Here is a 23,301-nt window from a genome sequence, read left to right on the forward strand (position 1 = left end):
TTAAGCGGGAGGATTCCCATAGACCCAAACCGAAGCACAAAGTAAGCCCACCCGTCTAAGCACCCAGGCAGCCCCAAGCCTGCCCGCCCACGTTCTCGACCTCAGAGAACCAAAAGGCACGCGTGCATGAGCTTCCAAAGAGCTTCACTACATGGGCGCCTGGGTGGCTCAGTCAGTGAAGCGTCTGCCTTCGGCTCAGGTTGTGATCCCAGGCTTCTGGGATCGGGCTCCCTGCTCAGCGGGGAGTCTGCTTCTCCCTCTGCTGTTCCCCCTGCTTGTATTTTCTCTGTGTTTGTCTCTCTCTGTCAAATAAATAAATTTTAAAAATCTTAAAAAAAAAAAAAAAGAGCTTCACTAGAGGGCAGCATCGAGACCAGGAAGTTCTAAAGCCTGTGGTACAGCTACGACGTAAAACGGCTCTGCTTTATGGCAACCTGCTTCCGCCGTAAAGCACCGTGGGCGAGCCCGCGTGTGTGAGTTGACGAGACAACTTCCTGGTGGGAAACGCGTCTCTTGCGGGTGGGCGACCTTGACGTTTTTCCTATGGGCAAACGCGGGAGCCGGAGCCAGAGCCAGCTGCTCACCACCCTGACTAAGAAGCAGAAGAAGCATCTTCGGGATTTCGGCGAGGAGCATCCCTTCTATGACAAGTATGGAGGGGCAGTGCCGGGGCCCGCGGTGCCCATGGCTTTTCCCAACTTGGACCCGCCGGTCTCCCTGGGGATCGGGGCAGGGCTGCTCCCCACTCTTCCCGCGCCTTCCCAGCGCGTTCGGCTTGGGGGGTGCCGGTGGCATCCCGCCCGAGATGGGGTTCTTCGTGGGTTCTCCTGCTTTTGTTGAGCCCTTAGCTTTAAGCTAGACCGCACGCCCCCTGTGGGGGTGGGGTGCTGGTTTTTGCACCGTCAGAGGTTTTCTAAGATTGTTTTTGTTTTTGTGTGTGTTTTTAAAGAATTGTCTCGGCCCTCAGACATCGCTGTTCTATCCAGTTACAATGAGGAAACCGGTGTATCGGTAATTGTGGGCTCCTCTCGAAGTGTCCAGACTCTCAGTTAGGGTCTTAGTGCTCACCCGCCACTCCACTTTGGGCCGCTTCATCAGCAATTAGGGGCATTATAATTAAGAAATGTGCTAGAAAAGGTCTTTTATTTGCTAAAGTGATACCTCTTTCCGATGAGAGCCAGTTAACTCTGTCATGTGACTTTGTTAAACTTTTCATTTGTCAGTTATTATCAGTTTGTTAGATTCTTAAAATCCCTGTCCAAGTGCATATGTGGCTTTTACATGACTATACTTATAATGTATTTATAATAGTATACTCTGCTTTTTTCCTTTAAAGTTATCATTAGACTTTTTACTAATTGCTACATGCTAGTAGTTAGAGTTTAACATTACCTGTTTCTTCTCAGGGTTTCTGGAAAGGAGGGAAAACCACAGATTTATCAACTGGTAATGCTTTATGCCTTTTTTTTTTTTTATAATAGATGGTTCTTGGTTGTTTAAGATTATATATAATGATAGTAAAGCCTGGCTACATTTCCACTCCTTTCGATTTTAGATGTAAGCTATTATTTTAGTAATATTGCTTAGTGTTGAATGCAGATGTCTGTTATAATGCCATTGGGATAACTAATATAGTAGCCAGAGTTTGAAACTCTCCTGAGAGATTAGCCTATTAGAACCTGTCAAGGAGGCTTACCAGAGGGCTCTTGGTGAATCCTAAAGGAGTATCTTGTTTACTTAACATAAAAGGAGCCACAAACAGTGCAAACTGAACAAAGGTCCTAACTCATTACAACAAACTAAAAAAACCCCTACATTCTTTTGTTGTATTGCAGTTTTCCTATTGCTCCTTTCAGCATGCCAAATATCTGACACATAGATTAGATCTCCTTATAACCTCAAGCTCTGTTTTTAGTCCACTTTCTTCCCATATAGAACATAAGCAGTTCAAAGAAGATGAAAAGATTCTAAAATCATAGCTAGACTAGCTTTTTTGGGTTTTGGGTTTTGTTTTGTTTTTTTGAGAGCGAGAGAAAGCACACGCATGCATGGGGTAGGGAGGGGGAGAGCGAATTTTAAGCAGGCTCCACACCGAGCACAGAGCCCAACCTGGGGCTGGATCCCATGACCCTGAGATCATGAGCTGAGCCAAAATCAAGAGTCAGACACTTAACTGACTGAGCCACTCAAGCATCCCACTAGACTAGCTTTTTAAAATAACTTTGTTGCTGTGCATCATTGAATAGATAAGATTGCATATTTACAGAAAAGCTAATTTTTATTTATGAAAGTCTGAACCAGTTATATTTTTGGCCTAATGATAATCATAAGGTAGAAACAAGAATAATATGTTTGTTTTAAAATTTCCCATTTTCCAGGGTGCCTGGGTGTCTCAGTCGGTTAAGTGTCTGTCTTTGGCTCAGGTCATGATCCCAGGGTCCTGGAATCAAGCCCCATGTAGGGCTCCCTGCCCAGTGGGGAGCCTGCTTCTCCCTCTCCCCCTCCCACCACACATGCTCTCTCTTTCTCTCTCAAATAAGTAAATAAAATCTTTAAAAAGAAATAAAATAAAATTTCCCATTTTCCTTTTAGTCAGAGAGTTCAGATACTTCAAGTTCTGAAAGTGAAGCAGAGAGTGAACCAGAACAAGTTTCTGGGTACCACAAACTACTTGCCACATTAAGGAATGCTCCAGAAGAAGAGGAGGAGGAAGATGAAGAAGAGGAAGAAGACAGTGCTGTAGATGAGGCGGAAATGAACAGTGAAGATGGTGATAGTGATGTCAGTGTGGAGAAAGAGACAACAGGAGAGTCTACCAGAGTGCAGGAGAGTAAGTGTCTTTGGTGTGGGCTCATCATCTTTGTCAGGACAGGATGCCTCATGAGCACAGTGCCTTGTACTGTGTGAGTTGGATGAAAGCACATGGATCCAAAGCAGAGACTCTTAACCTTGTTGATTCAGTGATATCTTTGAGAATCTGTGAAAACACAGGACCCTATGGCCAGAAAAATGCAGAAGTAATATTTTTGCTTGATTTCCAGGACTTCATCAATCCTAGGTAAAGATCCCTTGATTCAGAGGAAAGAGAACATAATGCTGTTTTTGACAGTCTCAGTTAAAGAGATCACTGGCCTTTCCTTAGAGAAACCAAGTTTAATGGAAGACAGACAAAATACACAAAAATTTTCAACAGCAGATTTGTATGGAATAGCTAGTTATAAGGCGTTGAAGAGATTCCAGCTGGTTGCACATTGTCAGAGTAAATGAGGGGGGCTTCAGAGAACAGCTGAGATTGAAAGTTTAAAGGAACTATATCTCACTTGGACTTCTAGGTGACTTAATTTTTAACTTTAAAACTAACTTTATGGAGGTATGATTTACATGCAATAAAGTGTACCTGTTTTAAGTATACAATGAAATGAGTTTGACACATACATCTATGTTATTATCACTGAAATCAAGATTGAGAACATTTCCAATACTGCCAGAAGGTGTCTTCTTGTCCTTCTGTAGTTTCCTTTCTCTGGCATGAGGCAACCACTGACCTGCTTTCTTTCACTAAAGATTAGTTTTGTCTGTTCTAGAAATTCATATAAATGGAAGCATACAGTATGTACCCTTTTGTGTCTGGCTTCTTTGGCTCCTCACTTTTTTTGTGACTGATCCATGTTGTTCATGTATTAGTAATTCATGACTTTGTATTGCCGGAGTCGTATCTCATTGTCAATATGTCTGAGTAACTTTTTACATCATACTATTGTAATGCCTGTTTTCCTTGCAGCTGTATTTTTTCTCTATACTTTAAGGTGTCATACATCATTCTCAGTATTTTAATTCATCAGTTTTACAGGGATAAAAGTTCATTGCCTCAGACTTAAGGTTTGTTTTGTTTGTTTTTTATTTCCTGTTTTGGATTTTTAGAAGTGAAAAGTTTGTGCTTTTTTTTTATTATAAAAGTAATATATACTTACCATAAAAATTTAAGAGGGTAGTGTAGTTAACCTGTATCTCCACCACCTTGGGATGAACACCTTTAACATTTTATTTTTATTTTCATTTATTTATTTATTTTTTTAAAGATTTTATTTATTTATTTGAGAGAGAGAATGAGAGAGAGAGAACACATGAGAGGGGATAGGGTCAGAGGACGAAGCAGACTCCCCGCCGAGCAGGGAGCCCGATGCGGGACTCGATCCCGGGACTCCAGGATCATGACCTGAGCTGAAGGCAGTCGCTTAACCAACTGAGCCACCCAGGCGCCCCACCTTTAACATTTTATATAACCTTCCATTACTTTTTGTGGATACATGTGTGAGTAAAAGTGTGTGTGTGTGTGTTTGTGTGCATAATGGGCTCATACACTTCTGTAACTTTTTTCTTTAATAGTATACCACAGATCTTTTCCATGTAAGTAATCATGGATTCATATTAGTTTCTTTTTTTTCTTTTTTTAAAGATTTTATTTGTTTATTTGACAGAGAGACACAGCGAGAGAGGGAACACAAGCAGGGGTAGTGGGAGAGGGAGAAGCAGGCTTCCCGCGGAGCAGGGAGCCCGATGTGGGGCTCGATCCAAGGACCCTGGGATCATGACCTGAGCCAAAGGCAGACATTTAATGACTGAGCCACCCAGGTGCCCCTCATATTAGCTTCTTAATTACATGGTATTTCATTGTAAATGATATGTGGTAATTTAATTAGTACTCCATTGATAGAAAAGGATGAAATCAATTTTTCCAGTTATTCCTTGTCCTAATCATTAGTGCTGCTTTGAACATCCTTACATGTACATCTTAGTGTACTTTGTCTAGTTATCATCTTAAAATAAGTTTCTAGAAGTGGAACTGGGTCAACTATCAGGCTTAATTTTGAAACTTAAGTCTTCCACCTGAATTTGGTTAAAAGTAAATAATAGCAATAAACATCAGTGTTGATTTAGGCTAAGGAATTAAATTTTATTTGTCCACAGAAGTATAATTACATTTATGCATAAAGAATTTTACAAAATGTTTCTCAAAATCACAGGTACGGTTTTACCTGCTGACCCTGAAGGAAAAGGTGGGGATGGGCTGCTTGGCACATCACAAGAATCCCTTGAGGAGTTTACAGATGCAAAACACGAGTCACTCTTCAGCCTGGAAACCAATTTTCTTGAAGAGGAAAGTGGAAGCACACGTTCTCTGAAAGTATCACAAGGTCAGAGCAGTGTGTGTTCGCATTCACCAGGTGCTTAGTATGGGGGCTTGTGCACTAATACGTGTTAAATCTCCTATTACTGGAATGAGCAGCAATAGAAACAGTTTAGAACCTATATCTAGAACTGGGCAGAAATACTTCTCAGAACTATTTTGTGGCTTTCAGTGGTTAGGCTGTGCTGGGAGTCAGGAGGCTATTTAGTAAGACAGATGGCCTAAGAGTGATAGTAGGGAAGGCCAGTTCCGCAGACTTCATATTTCCACAGTTGGGGTCAGGAGAAGACTTCTGATTTTCTCCCCAAGCAGGGAAGGAAGAGAAAGGAGGAAAATATTTTGTATTTTTCTTTCTACCCTTCACTTGCTCTTTGTTATTAGAGTAGGAATTTCCAGATTTGTAAGACTCAGGACTGGCTAATTTCATTGGTCCTCATTACCACGGAGCACCTTCGAAGCCAAAAAGCTCCATTCTGTCTCTCCAGTCTCTCTCAGCTTCTTGGTCATGCCTCTGTCCCAGTGGCAGTGACTTGGACAAGGCCTGTTTCTGTATGGTAGGTGTAGGCAGGTCTCTGCTCCCTCAGGTCCACTTTCTCAGCCTGTACCTGGAGGCCAAGTCAGGTTGGTCTCATTCTGTATTCTGATTGCTGTTTTTGGCCTCATTGCCCTTCTTCAACCCAGCTCTACCATTTTTTTTTTTTTTAAGATTTTATTTATTTATTTGACAGACAGCGAGAGAGGGAACACAAGCAGGGGGAGTGGGAGAGGGAGAAGCAGGCCTCCCGTTGAGCAGGGAGCCTGACGCGGGGCTCAATCCCAGGACCCTGGGACCATGACTTGAGCCGAAGGCAGATGCTTAACAACTGAGCCACCCAGGCACCATTAATGAAGCTGAGATTTTGATTCTTACTTGACTCATTTGGTTCTGTTGGCTACTGTGCTGGAGAAAGAGAAGTAGCAGGTAGAATTTGGGTACTAACGCCATTCCAGACCATCAAAACTTTAATAACCTTGGAGGAGGGGCGCCTGGGTGGCTCAGTTGGTTAAGCGCCTGATTGTTGATTTCTGCTTAGGTCATGATCTCAGGTTGTGTGAGCCTGTTGTGGGCTCTGCTGCTGGGCGTGGAGCCTGCTTAAGATTCTCTCCCTCTTCCTCTGCCCCTCCCCACCCCTCATGCTCTCTCTCTTCCCTCCCTCCCTCTCTAAAAAAAATAAAAAATAAAAACCATGAAGGAGACATTACTTGATTATCCTAAAATTCCTCTGGTGGTTTTGCCTGTACAGATATATCAGCACCTAGAATTCTTATGTCCATTGTTCACTCTTAGGTGTTTAGTACAAAGTGCACTGCATTTGAAGTTTTACCATTTGGATCATTGCATAGGCCATTTAACTTTTCTCTGCTTCTTAATGATGGGACTGGAAGGGAGGGTTGGGTGGCCAGCTCAGAGGACTGAAGATAACCCCGAGTGTAGGTACTACCATTTGGATCATTTGCTCACCCCAGTTGAGTATTGAGCATTTCTGTGTGTCCTGCAATACAAGAGAAATCAGGCATGGAACCTGCTCTCTGGGATCTTACAGTGTTGTGGGGGGTGGGTGGGGGCAGGGTGGGGGACTGTGGAGGATCCGAGGATAGCCTCTTAGTGGAACCAGCACTGCACCTGGCAGAGTAGGCTCTAGAGAAATATTTATTGTGAGTCAGGAGATAACATTAAACTGATAGTATTTGGACATACAAAAATGAGGTGAAGAGAAGGATAGAATTTTTAATTGAAGGAAGGAAATCCACAGAGGCAGAAGAATTTGAGGGCCATGTAATTCAAAAACTACATTGGAGAGGTAGATTGGAGGTATACATCCTAGAGTGCCCCAAATTTCAGACTGAGAAGTTTCTTCAAGGGTTTTGAGCTCAGAAGTAATGTGATTAGAGAAATGCTTTAGGAAAAAGAACCTGTTAGAAACTTTTGAGCTGGGAGAGAGGATGGGGAAAGTAAATGGGAGAAAAGATGAGTTAACATTGTGAAAAAGAGTGTGCCATTTAGAGGGAAGACCAAAAAATGCCTGCTGTTTCCTCCCAAGTTATCTGACATTCTTGATTTCTGAATTAGATCCATTTCTACAACATGTGAACAAAGAACTGAAGGAAAAAGAAATTCAGGCTGTTGTCACAAATCCCAAAACTTCTCATCAGCTAAAAGTAAGTATTGCTTGGTCATCCCCGTCACAAACGAAGGGAAGCTCCAAGTAAAGCAATGGTCTTGGGTTTCGGCAGTCTCCTTGAATGTATGATAGACACCAGTGGTAGAAGAGTTGATAGGGGAGATAGCATAGGAAGGCTGGAAGAGCCTAGTGGGGCACAGGTGTAGCCAGGAGAGGCTCTGGGAAGCTGGAGTGTGGGAGCCAGGGAAGAATGGCTTCAAAGACAGGTACACCAGGGTTTAGAGCAGCATCTGAGAGGTGCTGTTACATGACCCAAGGCAAGTTAATCTACCTTTTTTTTTTTTTTTTTTATCTTATTCTCATCTCTTAGAGGGGGGCAGTAATGCTTACCTCAAAATGAAGTAATGAAGGCCAAGTCAGGTTGGTCTCATTCTGTATTCTGATTGCTGTTTTTGGCCTCATTGCCCTTCTTCAACCCAGCTGATACATAGAAAGTTTTGGGTAAAACAGCAGCTACTGCTACTGTTGGTTTGTTTGAAAAATCTGAGGTAGGTTCACAACTAAGTTACTCAGATGTGGAACAGTTTTTTGCTTCTTTGTGTTTTTTGTTTTTTACCAGTGGATGCTGTTTTTAAGAGTTGGTCATCCTTTTTTAATTGAAATTTTCATTAATATAATAATTATAGCTGCATTTTTAAGAAGTAACACAAAGACATCCCTTATGCCCTTTGCCCAGTTTCCCCCAGTGGTAGCATCTTGGCGAAACCATGCTACAGTATCGGGGCCAGGAAATTGACATTGACACACCCTTCTGTCTTACTCAGCTTTCATTAGTTTTGCTCCTACTCTTTTGTGTGTGTGTTTAGTTCTGTACTGTTTTATCAGGTGGAGGTTCCCTTTATCCACCCCAAAGTCATAATTCCCTGGAGATCCACCCCCAGTTCTTGGGGGCATATCAATAATCCATTTCTTTTTATTGCTGAGATCATCCTTTTTACCCCCTTGAGATCAGCAATTTTGTTACGATGCAAAAATTCCCAACTTGGTATTTCACAAAAATACACTGTATGATTTTAATAGCTATATCTCAAAAAAATGTATTCCATGCCGAAGTAAATTTGGAAAACTTGAGGTTAAATACCGTAGAATAGAGCTCTTGTCATTGGACTCATCAAAACCTTTTGTATCTAATATACATTGTGACTCTCCCTGAGGGGGATTAGCTTTTGTGACGTTTACCAAAGTTATTTGACCGTGGAGCCCTTTTTTTTCTAGAATGAATTTTGACTTCCTAGAACACATTCCACAGAATAATTTGGGACACACTGACATAGTGAAGAGCTCAGGTTGTAGTCAGAAACCTTGGGCTCTAGCTCTCAGCTCTGTTCTCTCCTGGGTCAAATTTGTGTGAATCCTATAATCTCTCAGAACCTCTGCTTTCCTAAACTGTAAGATGAGCATTATAGTGTCCGCCTTGCAGGTTGTTGATGAGAATTAAATGAGGTGATCTGGCAAATCAGAGAGAGCTTGGTAAATTAGAAATTACTGTGTGAACGCAATGTATTATAATGAATTTCTAACTTAGGTCTTGATCTGTCTTTTCCCTAGTGGCCCATATTGGGCCAGCTTGTCTTTTCATCCAAGTTTCAGAAGTTGGACACATTTAAACCCTCAAAGGACATTGATTTAAAGTCACTTCATCTCCAGAAGCCTCTGGAATCCACCTGGACCAAGACCAACAGCCAGTTCCTCTCTGGTCTCCCAAAATCAAGTGGCCCCTTCACATCCCTCCAGAAAGAGCTCTTCTTAATTATGAATTCTTACCGGGACCTCTTCTACCCAGAAAGGACTGCCCTGAAGAATGGGGAGGAGATCCGCCACGTGTACTGCCTACATGTAATAAATCATGTCCTCAAAGCCAATGCGCAGGTGCTTGGTAACAATAGCAGACGCCGCAGCCAGAAACTTGGGGTGGGTGACGATGATGACTTCAGAGACCAAGGGCTAACAAGGCCCAAGGTGAGTGGCAGCAGGAGAGCTTTGTCCTCTAGTAGGAGGCTGCAAGTCCCTGCCATATAGGTGCCTGGCACTTGGCCGTGCTCAGGTATTTTAATGATACGAATACTGGAATAATGAATGAGCATGTTAGATGGGCCAGGTAGTGCCAGAGCAGTGCCGCAGACAACTCAGTGGACTGTTTCTAACCGTGGATTTAATTGGAAACTCATGAATCAGAGGTACCTCTGTGATAATTCTCTTTAAAGATAACCCTGAACATACATAAATGACAACTTCATTGTAAATCTCTTTTTTTTTTGATTCTCAGAAATGAATGGAACCTTAGGAAGCCTTTTATCCAATCCCTAAATATTATAGCTATGGACAGAGACCCAGATTTGTAGAGGGCCTTGCTAAAGAGCCCCAGGGAAGGAGTAGCAGAGATGGAATTAGAGCTAAGGATTCTCTTTACTGAGCCACACCATAAGTAAACCTTGGAAAACAGAAATTCCTATTTTTCCATTGTACAGTTACTATTGCTTAAAGTGATGATTACATTTATTTGGGCTCGTAAGCCTAAGTTCCAGTGGGTTTAGAGCTTTGGTAGAAAATGTCTTTTAATTGGGCCCACGTTATTCATGTTATGTGGCTACATCTTGTGTCGTCCATTTCCCATTCCCCCGTAGCCTGTATCCCTCCATATTGAAGAAGTCTTATCTTTTTAGATTGTTTCACTGAGTTTCATAGGATTCTAGGGTTTAGTACTGATGTGGCTCTTAGACATTTCTTGGTCCAGCCCCCTATATGATAGCTGGGGAACCTGAAGCCTACATACTTCGTGTTGCAGCTGGGACAGTAACTTGGCCCTCTTCAGTCTTGGGCACTCAGTGCCGCACTCTACTAGGCTGACTAACTGCACCCCTCCAGCTGTGCTGGTCCCCTTTCTGGAAAACTGTCTCAGAGTCTTGAACATAAGGATTGTAAGTTATCTGTTTCCATTTAGAATTATAGAAGAGAATGCGTCAGATTACCCATGAAGCACATTTAGAATTTGATGAATTGTGGAATCTGACAGAGGTTTTTTACATTGTTGATATTTACAGAAGGGTAGTTAGAAATTTATCATTGTTAAGCATATTCTATTTTCATTTTCACCAGTTGTAACTTTAAGCATTTTTGGAAATGTTTGGAAAACTGAGTCCTGCATTTCCCATTGAGATATGATCTTATTTCAGAAATGCTTTCTCATCATTTCTGAAAAATGTACTAGGCAACATAATAGAAAAGTAGTGATGCATTAATGCTTTCTTTTCCTTACCAGCTTTATTTGTTCTCTACTTATTATACCTAATTCATTTATTTTATTATTTTTTTTATTTTTTATTTTTTATTTTTTTTAAAGATTTTATTTATTTATTTGAGAGAGAGAGAATGAGAGACAGAGAGCATGAGAGGGAGGAGGGTCAGAGGGAGAAGCAGACTCCCCGCTGAGCAGGGAGCCCGATGCGGGACGCGATCCTGGGACTTCAGGATCATGACCTGAGCCGAAGGCAGTCGCTTAACCAACTGAGCCACCCAGGCGCCCTTTTTTGTTTTATTTTAAAAATTTTTTTCCTAATTCATTTATTTTTTTCAGCACATATTTATTCCTTGGGGCTTATGCATAAAAATACTGTCCTAAGTTCTGTGGGAGACAGAAATGAGAGTAACATTCCTTGTATGTTTATGTTGGATTTTTGCTAGTGGACACCTGTTAAAGTCATTGACCTAATCCTGAAAGATATTTCCACATTCTGGTTGAGAATTGCCTCCCGTAGGGCCATGAGATTAAAGTTCATAGGACACGGTGTTGTAGGTATGAGAGGTGCTCAGCTTCTAGTACTGAGCCAGGTCCTGTGCAAAGGGGGTGACCGAGATATGAGCCCTTCCAGGGCCTGCCGCTCTACAGAGGTTCTTAAGTTCCATGTCCTCAGCAGGCTGCCCTGCAACGGCCAGTCCTTCCCCTGGTCCCACCAAGGCTGCCATGGCTTCCTCCACAGGTGCTGATAGTGGTGCCCTTCCGGGAAGCTGCTCTGCGAGTCGTGCAGCTCTTCATCAGCCTCCTTGAGGGTGACAGTAAGAAGAAAATAATTGTGAGCAACAAAAAGAGGTTTAAGGGAGAGTATGGCTCAGATCCTGAGGAAAGACCACCCAACCTGAAGAGGCCTGAGGATTACGAAGCCGTGTTTGTCGGCAACATCGATGACCACTTTCGGATAGGTAATTCCCTCTCGTCAGAACTCAAACCCTGAGGGACCTACGGTGTGAGGTTCACATGGCAGGAGGCTAGAAGCCTGGAATTAGGCATTCTCTCAGTGGGGTAAAATGTCCTCCTACCAGGACTGGGGTGCATTTGAGACATTGTGTCTGCCAGGGGAGAGAGTCTTGCTTGGCTACGGGGTGGATACTTGGCTCAGGGTGGAGCACCTCTGAAGCTGTATGTAAAGACACATGCACATTTATGGCAGAAATGTCTTGGCACACCCATAGCTAGTAGTTGCTGCTACAGGGGGAGTTGGAAGTGACGGGCTGAGTGGGTCACTCTGGGGAGGCTGAATAAACTGAGTGTCTATGCATAATGGTGGACCTCCCTCCCACTGGCCATGTAGAGTGCCTACCCCAAAATTATCTCCACTCACAACTTACCGGCTGCCACCCAACTTGTCACATCTTTGCTTGTCTCTCATTCAACTCCTGTATACTTGGTTGGTTGTATATTGATAGAGTAAAGTTCTTGGGAAAATGTCTTTTAGTCACTTAAGCTCATTTGAAAAACATTTACTAAAGATCTATTGTGTGCCAGGTACTGCTAAGAAGCTGAAGATATAGAAATAAAAGTTATGCTTCCTGCTGTTAAGGAAATCCGGCCTAATGGGAAAACACTACAGAATGATAAGTGCTGATCAGAGGATGCAGTGGATGTTCCAGGAGCGTTTAAAGCAATTTCTGTACTCAAAACGGGGATACGATAGTTAGGGAACGCATCCTAGTGGAGGTGCCATTTATAGAAAGTTGAGACCTGATTACGATTTAGTCTGTTACAAAGGGGTGGTCAGAGTGGAGGAAAAGGGTTCACACAGGGAACTGCACATGCAGAGGCATCAGGGTGAATACGTTGAGCATGATAAGGTGTACGTAGGCTTCAGCATGGCTGGAGTGTCAGGTGTGAGGGGACTAGAGTAGATGTTTAGTTTTAAACATTGTGCAGGTGTCCTGCAAGCTGCTGATACATGTCATTTTTGGGCTCAGGAAAGAGATGTGGACTGGAAATACAGATCTTTGTGGAGGTGGTGTTATAGCCATGGTTAGTGAATAAATTTACCCATTTATTACCCATAAACTTATATAGGGTGTGAGTAGAACTTAGAGCTGAACCAGGGACTTGTGGAAGAGCTGTTTGGATCTGGAAAGGTAGATATGGGCTGGCCAGGTCAGGGATAGAAACAGAAATGAGTGTTAAAGAAATGGAAACCACCAGTGAGGAAAAGAACATTTTGAGGAGGATGTGCTCAGTATACTGCTTTATGTGTTTATGAGTGTCCTTGAATTGGTGACCTTGGCAGGAGTCCTGAGATTCAGGCCAGATTGCAATGCACTGAGGAATGAGTGGGAGATTTCTAAGCAGAGACCACTCTGGAGAAGTTTGAGCCAAAAGGAAGAGAATGAGAGCTAGACAGGACCATAGAGGCAAGGGGGGGATGATTATTTTAGGAAGGAAAACAACTGGAGCACGGTCACGTCCTCAGGGGAAAGATGTGAAGGTACAGCATGCACGGTGAGCGGGTGGAAGCTAATGGCTTGGTGGGAACTGATGAACGGCTGTGTACTTGGCTGTTTTGTGTAGGAGTGGCAATACTTCAGAGAAGCATCCGACTCTATGCCCCCTTTTACTCCTCCGACATCCTCATTGCCTCCCCGCTGGGCTTGAGGACCATCATTGGTGCAGAAGGAGAGAAGAAGAGAGATTTTGACTTTTTGTCTTCCATTGAGCTTCTCATCATTGATCAAGCCGACATTTACCTGATGCAGAATTGGGAGCATGTCCTGGTAATGGTGGTCATTCACATTTAGAATGACAACATTCACATTTAGAGAGAGAAGAAGCTCAGTAATTTAAGTCTTAAAGGGTTATTTAAGTCCAAATGAGTACTCAGTTTGGGGATGGAAATATTTCACATTTTCCAATTTGAAAAAGCCTTTTATCCCCTCTTCTACCCACAGGTCGGCAATAATTCTGCAGAGAAGTAAAAATTTTTACCAGTATTTTCAAATCTCCAGAAGAGATTTCTTCCCCCTTAAGGTCACCTCTGCTAATAGACCACTTTAGTGTGGCTGGTTGGTAGATTGGTTCCTCCTGACCAGGAATGTCTTTACCTAATATAATTCCTCCTACAGTTTATGCTCATTTTCTTTTGTTTGGCCTTCAGTGGAAATGGGAAAACATTGCTCAAGATTTCTTAATGTGTGATCTTGTCTTACAGAGAAATGTAGGATGTCCTTATCCTCCTACTGTAGCTTGTGGCTCTAAATTTTTCCTCCTTCCCCACATACTCTGCAGTCTTGTCCATTTTAGGATTGGACAACTGTGCTTTGGAACAGTCCTTATCACAGAACCATAGATTTGTTTTTTTAAGGCATTTGAGAACTCACTTCTACAGTTCCAGGGCTTGTAGGGCCCAGGAAGATTGGGGCAAATAAAGGGGATACTTCAATTTATAAAGTATGGAATACATTTGTAGTACTCATTATCCTTTAATATATATTTCAAAGTGAAAATATTATTAAGATAGAAAGGCATGTTGATGGTTGAATCATATTCTGTAATTTGAGGGAAAGGCATGTGTATAGTGGCTCTGGGGATATCCTCATGTTTTGAGAACCAGGTCACTGAAGAATAACAGCTCTGTTTTCCATGTCATTTCCTTTCTTATCCAAGTCTGAGACTGAGGAACCCCTAGAGTGACTGGGGTGGCATTTCAGAAGTTCCTTTCAAAGGAATATTCCTGGAGGTACCATTTTGATTCTTTTTGAAAGGTCCAAGAGGTAGCCAGTTTTAGGTTACCTTACTGTCGGGGGTGTTCACCTAAGTGGGCAATTCACACCCATCTGAGCCTTGATTTTCTGGTGGAATTTGGAATTTGGCTGTATATACTCCATGGGGTTAGTAAGAAGACAGACTTGTAAAATGCTTAGTAATGCCCAACAGGTACATCCTCAATAAAAATTAATACTAGTGTTATTTCTGCTCAAAGCATTTGATGAACCATATGAACCTACTGCCCTTGGATTCTCATGGGGTGGACTTCTCTCGAGTGAGGATGTGGAACCTCAATAATTGGTCCAAGTACTATCGCCAGACCCTGCTTTTTGGAGCCCTACAGGATGCCCAGATCAACTCCGTGTTCAACAAGTACTGCGTCAATCTGCAAGGCCAGGTGGGCTCCTCCTCGTTTCTGTGGATCTTCATGAAGCATTGTGTACTGTTTGGGTCATGAGGCTTAAGGTCAGGATGGCTCACTTCCTAATGCTCTCATTGACTCCTGGCAGGTGGCTGTGAGGAGCGTCCCAACGACAGGCTCCATCAGCCATGTCCTGGTGCAGCTTCCACATGTCTTCCAGAGGATGGAAGCTGAAAACCTAGCTTCAGTGATTGATGCCAGGTACCTATCCCTCCCTAGTCCCTAGTCCCTGGGGGTCACAGAGAGGGATTTAGTTTCAGCATACAGATTTAGAATTGGATTCTGTGTTGATTTTACTGACTACCGTTTACCAAATGATAAGAGATCATTGAACCCGGTCGTCACTGACAGAGGAGGAAACTGAAGCCCAGAGAGGTCCTAGTTCTCCTAGCTAGTTAGTGGCAGCATTAGTACTGTAAATCAGGGATTCTTCCCACGAAATTGTAGCATTTCTTAATTACATTACACTGCTTAATGCTGCTAAGCGTTCCATGTCCACAACTTAATTGTAAGCCCTTCAGGGCAAGAACTAATGCCCAGAAGCAAACACTGCAACCTTTAAATATTCAACTATAAGCTCTTCACCTTTGCTTGCTGCAAATACAAAGGTTCCAGTATTTCTAATTCTCTCTGTATTTTCCCTGTCTCTTCATTGTGTTTCATCGGGGGACCCATGGTAGGAGGAAGATGCTTTCCGTATGAGGGGTGTTCAGTAATTATTTGTTGATTAATTGACCACTGAATGAATGAATGAATGAATGAATGAATGGTGTGCTTATCTACTTCTAGAATAATTCCCTGGGATACACTGACATCACGTCTGTTTTTTTACAGTGAATTGAGTTAGCACTTTTTTTTTTTTTTTTATCCTTACATAATAATCTCTTTGTGATGATGTAAACCAGATTGGCCTCTTTGGGGGAGGTAGAAGGAGATTGTGACTTGCCCAGGGTAACCCAGTTAGTGGTGACATTGTGGGCTAATTTCTAAATCATTGACTTTGCCCTTTGCTTTTCCAAATCAGGTTTAACTTTTTTGTGAACAAGATTTTGCCTCAGTATCGTGACGCCATCATGTCTCACACGCTCATCTATGTCCCCTCCTACTTTGACTTTGTGCGCCTCCGGAATTACTTCAAGAAGGAAGAACTGAATTTCACCCACATCTGCGAGTACACCCAGAAGTCTGGTATCTCCAGGGCCAGACACTTCTTCCTTCAAGGAGAGAAACAGTTCTTGCTCCTCACAGAACGCTTCCACTTCTACAAAAGGTAAAGTGGTGCTGGGTTTGGAGTGTCCTCTCAGGAGGGGAAGACGCAGTGCAAATTATGGCCTGCTTCTGAGTGGGTGGCAGTCTTTGCGGTGCTATCAGGTCCTCTTTCACTCTACTTTCTGTGGAGAAGCCAGAGGGTTTTAGAACTCTTCTTGGTTGGTCGGTCTCTTCCCAAAATGGGTATTGTTGGAAAAGGTAAAGACAAGTGAGTGACTGTAGTGTGATCTGTGTGTAGATCTGGAGTGGGTCTACACTTGGAATACTTCCTGTAGTTGTGGTTGTACACCTCAAGAAAGACATTACTGAGTTGAACACTTCGAGGTAGGCACAACTGAAGTGAATCTAGGAAGGAGAGGGAACTGTCATGGAAGCACAGACAAAATAGCAGAGGCTATGTGGCCTGTGGAATTGGAGGCTGAGCACACGGTCAGTGTTCAGAGAGTTACGGTGTGTTTTGAGGAGGTGCACACCTACTTCCTCACAAGGAGACCAGGACTGAGGGGCCCCTTGTTTGTGGGGGGCAAAAGGGGAGGGGCTTAGAGTTGAATATTTAGTGATTTCAGTATTTGCTTAGCTTCCCCATTATGTGATTTTTGACAAAACAAATTGGATTTGCTTTTTAGAAAAAATTCTAATTAGAGCGTTAGTAATATTGAGCCTTCTGTTACTATTTGCAGCCACTTGTGCCCCCAGAAGTCAGGTATTTTATTGTTTTGCCAAGTCTGTCTCTGCTGTCAAATGAAAAAGCCCTTTTTAAACCCTTATCTATAGAGAGATTGAAATTGCATCCTATTATCTTTTCCTTCCTGATGTGCGATAATGTTCAGTGAATTGATGTTTTGCCTTTACTGTTTAACTCTCAGTCATATATACTACTGAGGGGCACATTTTCTCAGAGAACCCCAAACACAGAAGCCAGAATCTTTCAGGCTTTGGAACATATTCGATGATGCATGTTGGCATTGCTTTGCCTTTAGTTTATGCTGATGTTAGGATGTGCTCCCCAGACATGCTCTTGTTACCAAGATGGGGAGGGAGGAATCCAGCAGCCTGCCACAGCAGAGGAGGCTGACATGACATGCCGTCTTTGGGTATTCTGCTGACTGGGTGATCTGAGAGTGGAGAGATGAGAAATGGCTGCACTTGTGTTCCCTGGGCTCCCTTGTTGGCCATCTACACGGGGCTGCTTGGCCAAAGAGTATTAATGCCTGCTTGTTGGCATCATTATTTGCTTTGTTCCAGTAAGTTGTTGTTTTCATTCATGTTGGAAAGTGATATTTTGGGGGAGTTTGCACTCAGCAGGTCTTAAGAGCCCTTCGTTTTCCATGAGCTTGACACATGAAAGCAAGCCTTTTAAGTGAAGTGGATGGATTGGAAAACGTCCCAGTGTGATTGTTTATAGCAAGTATGAATTAGGCTGGGTTGAAGACTGCTCTCAAAGAGCAGCTTTTCAAGGAGAGGGCATGATGTCTCAAGTAGGCATGACAGTCCCCTGTCTTACACCACTGTATTTACCAAGCTCTTTTGCCCCCAAATCACTATAAAGACAAACCTAGCATGTATCACTTTATACCCTGGGCCAGGTTAATTGGTATATTCTGTGTTTCAGATGAATAGAAATAATGTGCTTCAGTGTTCTGTGACTGCTAATTATCTCAAGGTTTCCAACTATAGATTTTTTTTGCTTGAGAGGTCACTAAGGTGGTGAGAGGTGCTTTTATCTGCAGTGCCTTTGTGATTTGATTTGACCTTGGGAGAGGTACATATATGTTAAACCTTAGTATCCAACCTCTGAAATTCATTATTTATATTCTCTGTGGCATTAGGCAGTGTTAGAAATATCACTGCTCATTTGCAAGCTAGCAAAACATTTTCAACCTGAAGATTAGTCGTGTTTTGTGGGTTTGGGGGATGAAACCAGTAGAATTAGGATTGGACAGGCCTTTGGTCATGATGGCCTGCCTGAGGATGGGACGCTTCACAGCTCTTTCCCTGAGCATGTCACTGGGTTGCCACAGCAGGAGGATTCTCAACCAGGGCGCGAGTCAGAAACTCTGGAGGTGGGATTTATGGGGTTGGGAAAGGCTGCTGGCGTGTTCCTGAGTACCCCCGGCCCTACCTGAGAATCCCAGTTCTGAAAGTAGTAGACCATCTTTATAGACAATGTGGAGGAGCTAGCCTTTCACATCAGCTGTAGGTGCCTCCTTTATCTTTCACAGTTGGCAGGTGAGCTAGACCTCTGTCATGTCCTTTGTCCTTAGCTTAAGAACATCCAGTACACACATACACACACACACACAGAGGCTTTTTTTTTTGAAAGATACTAAATTGGGATCACACCGTACTTACGGGATTTTTTTTCTTTTATATGTTTTAAGTGCTTATTGAAAAACAATTTTAATATGTTAACACTTTGGCATATATATGTGTATATCATGGGTCCATTTTTAAGTTGATATATATAGCTCTGTCACATCCTCCCTTCCCCCAACTTTTTATCTGGAAAGATTTCATTTCAAAGGAAATTGTAAGATTAATAGTGAACATCTATAACTCCTTGGACTTCACCAGCTGTTAGCATTTTGCCACATTTGTACTCACCCCTGTTCTCTTTCTTTCCTTCTCTGTCCATTCACATCTTATTTTTCCTCCTGTGAACCATTTGTAAATAAACTGCAGGAGGCCTAATGACACTGAACCCCTAACTCTTTCAGCGTGTAGTTCCTAACTTTTATCTAACCACAATACCATTATCATACCACTTGTTATTACTACAGTAATATCATCTGATATATAGTCTGTATTCAGATTTTCCTAGTTGTCCCTACATTGACCATTATAGCTGTTTCATCCCCTAATCCAGGATTCAGTTAAGAATCATACATTACATTTGGTTAATGTTTCTTTAGTCTGTCTTAGTAGTTCTCAGCTGGGGGCAGTTTTCCTGGAGACATTTTTGGTTGTCAAGACTAAAGGGTTATTCTAGTGATCTGGTGGTTCTAATGGGTTGAGGTGAAGATGCTTCTAGATATCCTGGAGTGCACAGGATAGTCCCACAACAGAGAATTACCTGGCTCTATATGTCATTAATGCCGAGGTTAAGAAACCTTGATCTAGAATAATTCTCTTGCTTTTTTTTCTCTTTGACTTCTTAAGAGTTCAATCCAGTTTCCTTTAGAATGTTCCAGAGTCTGGATTGTCTAATTATTATTTTTTTTTATTATTTAGATTAGTGGTTCCCAAACTTTGCCATACATTAGAATCCCCTTGGGGAGCTTTTAAAGATCCAAATACCCAAGTCATATCCCCATGCCAATTAAATCCCTGTGTCTGGGGCTGGGGACGAAGCATGGATACTTCATACACGCAAACAGATGATTCAAAGTACAGCGAAGTTGGGAATCACTGATTTAAATTAAATATCTTCGGTAAGAACTCTACATTGAGGATATTATATACTTTCCACTGCATCTTGGCACATAATGTCAGTTTATATCATATTTGGAGATGCTAAATGTAATCATTTGGTCAAGGTGGGTCTGCTAGGGTGCCTGGGTGGCTCAAGTCACTAAGCGTCTGCCTTCGGCTCAGGTCATGATCCCAGGGTCCTGGGATCGAGCCCTGCATCGGGCTCCCTGCTTGGCGGGAAGCCTGCTTCTCCCTCTCCTGCTCCCCCTGCTTGTGTTCCTTCTCTTGCTGTGTCTCTCTGTGTCAAATAAATAACTAAAATCTTAAAAAAGAAAAAAGGTGGGTCTTCTAGATCTCTCCATTGTAAAGGTACCTTTTCTATTTAATTAATAAGTAATCTATGAGGTGTGTATTGCATCTTTTTTTAATGGCTACATAGTATCATGTTGTATGGATATATAATTAGCCCAGTTTCCTTTTAATATATAGATTTTTTTAAAAATTGTTCTATTATATGCGACAGTGCCAAGAACATCCATACGCATAGTTGATGGCATAGTTGCTTACTTATTTCATTAGGATAAATGTGGAGAGGAAAACCTGTTAGCTCAAAATCTGTACACAATGAAAAATTTATTATATATTGCTGCTTATTTGCTCTCTCCTGTCTTCCCTATATCTTGTCTCCCCCTCCCCAAAATACACACAGCTGATAATTTGTACTCCATTGGCCTGTTTCTGCAAAACCCCACTTGTTGCCAATCACTTGATAGCCAAAATGATACCTCAGTGTTTTAATGTCTTTTTCTTGCATTTTTGTGTTTTTTTTTTATAAGTGTCTATTGAATGTAGAGGCTGAGATGAGTAGTACTTACAGCCAGGCACACCTCTTACTCTTCCCCATCACAAGACATCACATTACTCTGTCAGGCCACTAGTATCAGAGTTGTGAATCTAGTTGGGATTTGGTTATTACTGTGGCTAACCTTCCACTCTTCACAGACTTTAAATTCCCTAGCACACAGTGGCTTAGTGTGGGGCCTGGGGTGCCAGAGGGACTTTTCTGTGTCCTGATCGTCTCTCTGCTTTCACCAAGCCCTGTTCTCCTGTGCCGGAGTAGGGGGGTCTCTCCCCACTCTAGCCCCTCCCCCAGCAGCAGGCTGTTCTTGCTTGTTACTCCCTGTGAGGCTTGAGGTAGGGTTGGGGTTCTCTCGGTGCAGCTTGGTTTTAGGCAAGCCCTGTTCGTTCTGGGCTGTAGAGGTGGGGCCTTCTCAGCATCCCTGTAGCACACTCCATGGCAGCCAAACTCTACCTGGTATCTGTAAGGGGTCTTGGCAGGAAAGAGTTTCCTGCTTCTCCCACGGTGGTGGCAGACCTCTGCTTATGTCAGTGCAGGATCTTGGGCTGAGTGGATTTCGTGCTCTTTCCCCAGGGACAGTCTGCTGTTGCTTTCTACTCAGTATAAGTCTTGTGATGGGGAAGGATGGGGTGGGGTTTTACTGCTCCAGATGACTTGCTTTATTTACCACCCCCCAACAGTTGACCTTTGCCCCCTCTCTCATCAATTTCACAGTTTTGCTTCATATAGATAGGGGTCTGGGAAGTGAGTGGTTTCACCAAAGGCGTCTCTCAGGTCTTCTGCCTTGCCTCTCATCTTTCTCCAGGACTCCCAATGGAGGCCTGTGGAAAAGAATTCATGAGTGAGTGTGAGCTAAAGGAGCGCCCACAAATCTCAGGGATTCTGAACTGTCACATAGGCCCACACTTGCCCTTTAAAAATTTGTTAAAAGTGTAGCTGTTTTCTTGCTACCCACTTTCTTGGCAGCTGCTGTCTTCCTCCTGTGCTCCTTCAAGAGTGAAGTAGTTCTTGTTTCCTGTCTCTCTGCAGAGGGCTTTGTCACTCTTCAGAGTTCAGTCAGTGGTGGGCTGGCTCTTGAGATCTGGTTGTATGTCTCTTCCCAACTCCTGAGCTCAGTAGCATGACATTGGTAGCTTGAAATTGTCCATGGTGGGAATATTTACACCACAGAAATTGGAAATTGCTTCAAATTAGCACCCACTCTTCCTCAGTGAGAACCAGTTATTAAACATACACCAGCGCACCATTGAATCAATTCACTTGGTTGCCTTGTGACATCAGCTGTCTAGGCCCGAGAAAAGGAATGCTTTTGTAAGTTATCTGGCTTTTTCTTGGTAGTGTGGAAGCAATATTCTCTTGAGTTTACTGTATACTAAGCAGAAGAAGAACTCTATGGTTTTTTTTGTTATTTTGATAACTAGTGAGGTAGAACAGTTTCTTCAAGTCATTAGCCGTTAGAATTTCTTCTTTATGATAAGGTTAAGGGTGAACCAAGTAGTGGATTGCAGTTATAGTTTGAAAGACGAGGATTGTTACAGAGGTCAGGATGATCCATGAGATAAGAAGACAAGGAAAGCTTATCCTCTGTGAATAAAATAAAATTCCCAGTGGAGTCTAACATCAGCAGTATAGGAGAGAGCTTTAATAGGAAAAATCAGAACCTTGTCAACTATAAAATCTTTTGTTATGGGGCCCCAGAGGGAATAATTGACCTCGACCCGAACCATACGGTGAGTCCCTAGGGTCTCCACCCCCCACCACCGCTGTGTCGCACTGCAGCAGGGAAAGAAGTGCTTACGCTGTTGAAATTAACTGCTTTTCCATAATGCTTAATGGGTCCTCAGGCAGGATTTTGTAAATGGATGAACTTGGGACATCTGCCATGGAGTTAACATGTCTATAGAGTGACAAGGAAAGATAGATGGGAACGCATTTACAGTTTATCTTACGTACTGGGTCTGACCTCCTCTCCATTGTAGAACATTCTGTTTTGCCTGATTATATTAAGGGTAATGTTAAGTTGTTAAGTGTTTGCTCTTTAAGTTTTCTGTGACAGATCTTCAGTCCTAGTCTACCTCAGTCTACCCAGAGTAGACTCAAGAAATGATAAAATTTATTTTATCATGATCTTAAGCCAAACATTAGGAATTCAAACGTGTTGTCACAAAGTAAGTCCTTCCAACCCGAGTTAAAATAACCTTTCATCTGTTGGTTGTGTTTGCGTTACCCTCCTCCTTGGGCGTGCAGTGGCAGGAATGAGCTCTGCCCCTGTCAAACTCTTAGGTAGCTTTTCCATACATTTTCTCAAGTAGATACAGCCTCTCTTTCCCCTTCTAATAGGTATACCATTAAAGGGATCAGGAACCTGATTTTCTATGAACTGCCAACGTACCCGCACTTCTACAGTGAAGTCTGTAACATGCTGAGCGCCACCAGCAGAGTAGGGGAAGCCACCTGGACTTGCACTGTCCTCTACTCCAAGTATGATGCCCAGAGGCTGGCTGCTGTGGTTGGTGTGGAGCGGGCTGCCCAGATGCTCCAGTCCAAGAAGAATGTCCACCTCTTCATCACTGGAGAGAGATGAGAATTTGTTGGGCAGGGAATGGTGTTGGCGGGATACATAATGCTTGCTTCTGTGCCCTTGGACCCAGGTCTGATCACTTATATGAGAGAAGGACTGCTACAAGGAAGGAGCACCAGGCAGCATCATGGTGGATAATTCTTTTCAGGTCGTGTGTTCCTGAAAAGTTAAATATAAACCAGATTTTGGTCATGTCTTTCAGAGGTCAGGAGGGAGCTGATAGAACTCCGAGAGGTTGATAGAGGGAAAAACTTCTGCTTGAAACTCTTTGTAAGCCATAAATTCTTTTATTGTTATTTTATTCTCTAATTTATTACACTTGGTAAATTCTTTCA

At 42.7% G+C, this 23,301-nt stretch overlaps 1 protein-coding gene across 2 annotated transcripts; it reads left to right on the forward strand.

Annotated features, from left to right (window-relative positions):
* Positions 1 to 449: 449 nt before the first annotated feature.
* UTP25 (UTP25 small subunit processor component) lies at positions 450 to 23,301 on the forward strand. 2 transcript variants are annotated; one of them, XM_035010473.1, is made up of 13 exons: positions 532 to 650; positions 950 to 1,011; positions 1,407 to 1,446; positions 2,593 to 2,830; positions 5,025 to 5,195; positions 7,299 to 7,387; positions 8,959 to 9,369; positions 11,388 to 11,607; positions 13,232 to 13,434; positions 14,640 to 14,822; positions 14,935 to 15,047; positions 15,871 to 16,116; positions 22,726 to 23,301. In XM_035010473.1, exons 2-13 carry the CDS (start codon positions 992 to 994, stop codon positions 22,967 to 22,969), a joined length of 2,178 nt encoding a protein of 725 aa, XP_034866364.1. In that variant the 5' UTR covers positions 532 to 650; positions 950 to 991; the 3' UTR covers positions 22,970 to 23,301. The 2 variants fall into 2 exon arrangements, with proteins under 2 accessions (XP_034866363.1, XP_034866364.1); XM_035010472.1 differs by lacking the exon at positions 950 to 1,011 and having other exon boundaries at positions 450 to 650.

The sequence above is a fragment of the Mirounga leonina genome, unplaced genomic scaffold (assembly GCF_011800145.1).
Source record: "Mirounga leonina isolate KUSES-001 unplaced genomic scaffold, KU_Mleo_1.0 Mir_154, whole genome shotgun sequence".
Lineage (NCBI taxonomy): Eukaryota > Metazoa > Chordata > Mammalia > Carnivora > Phocidae > Mirounga > Mirounga leonina.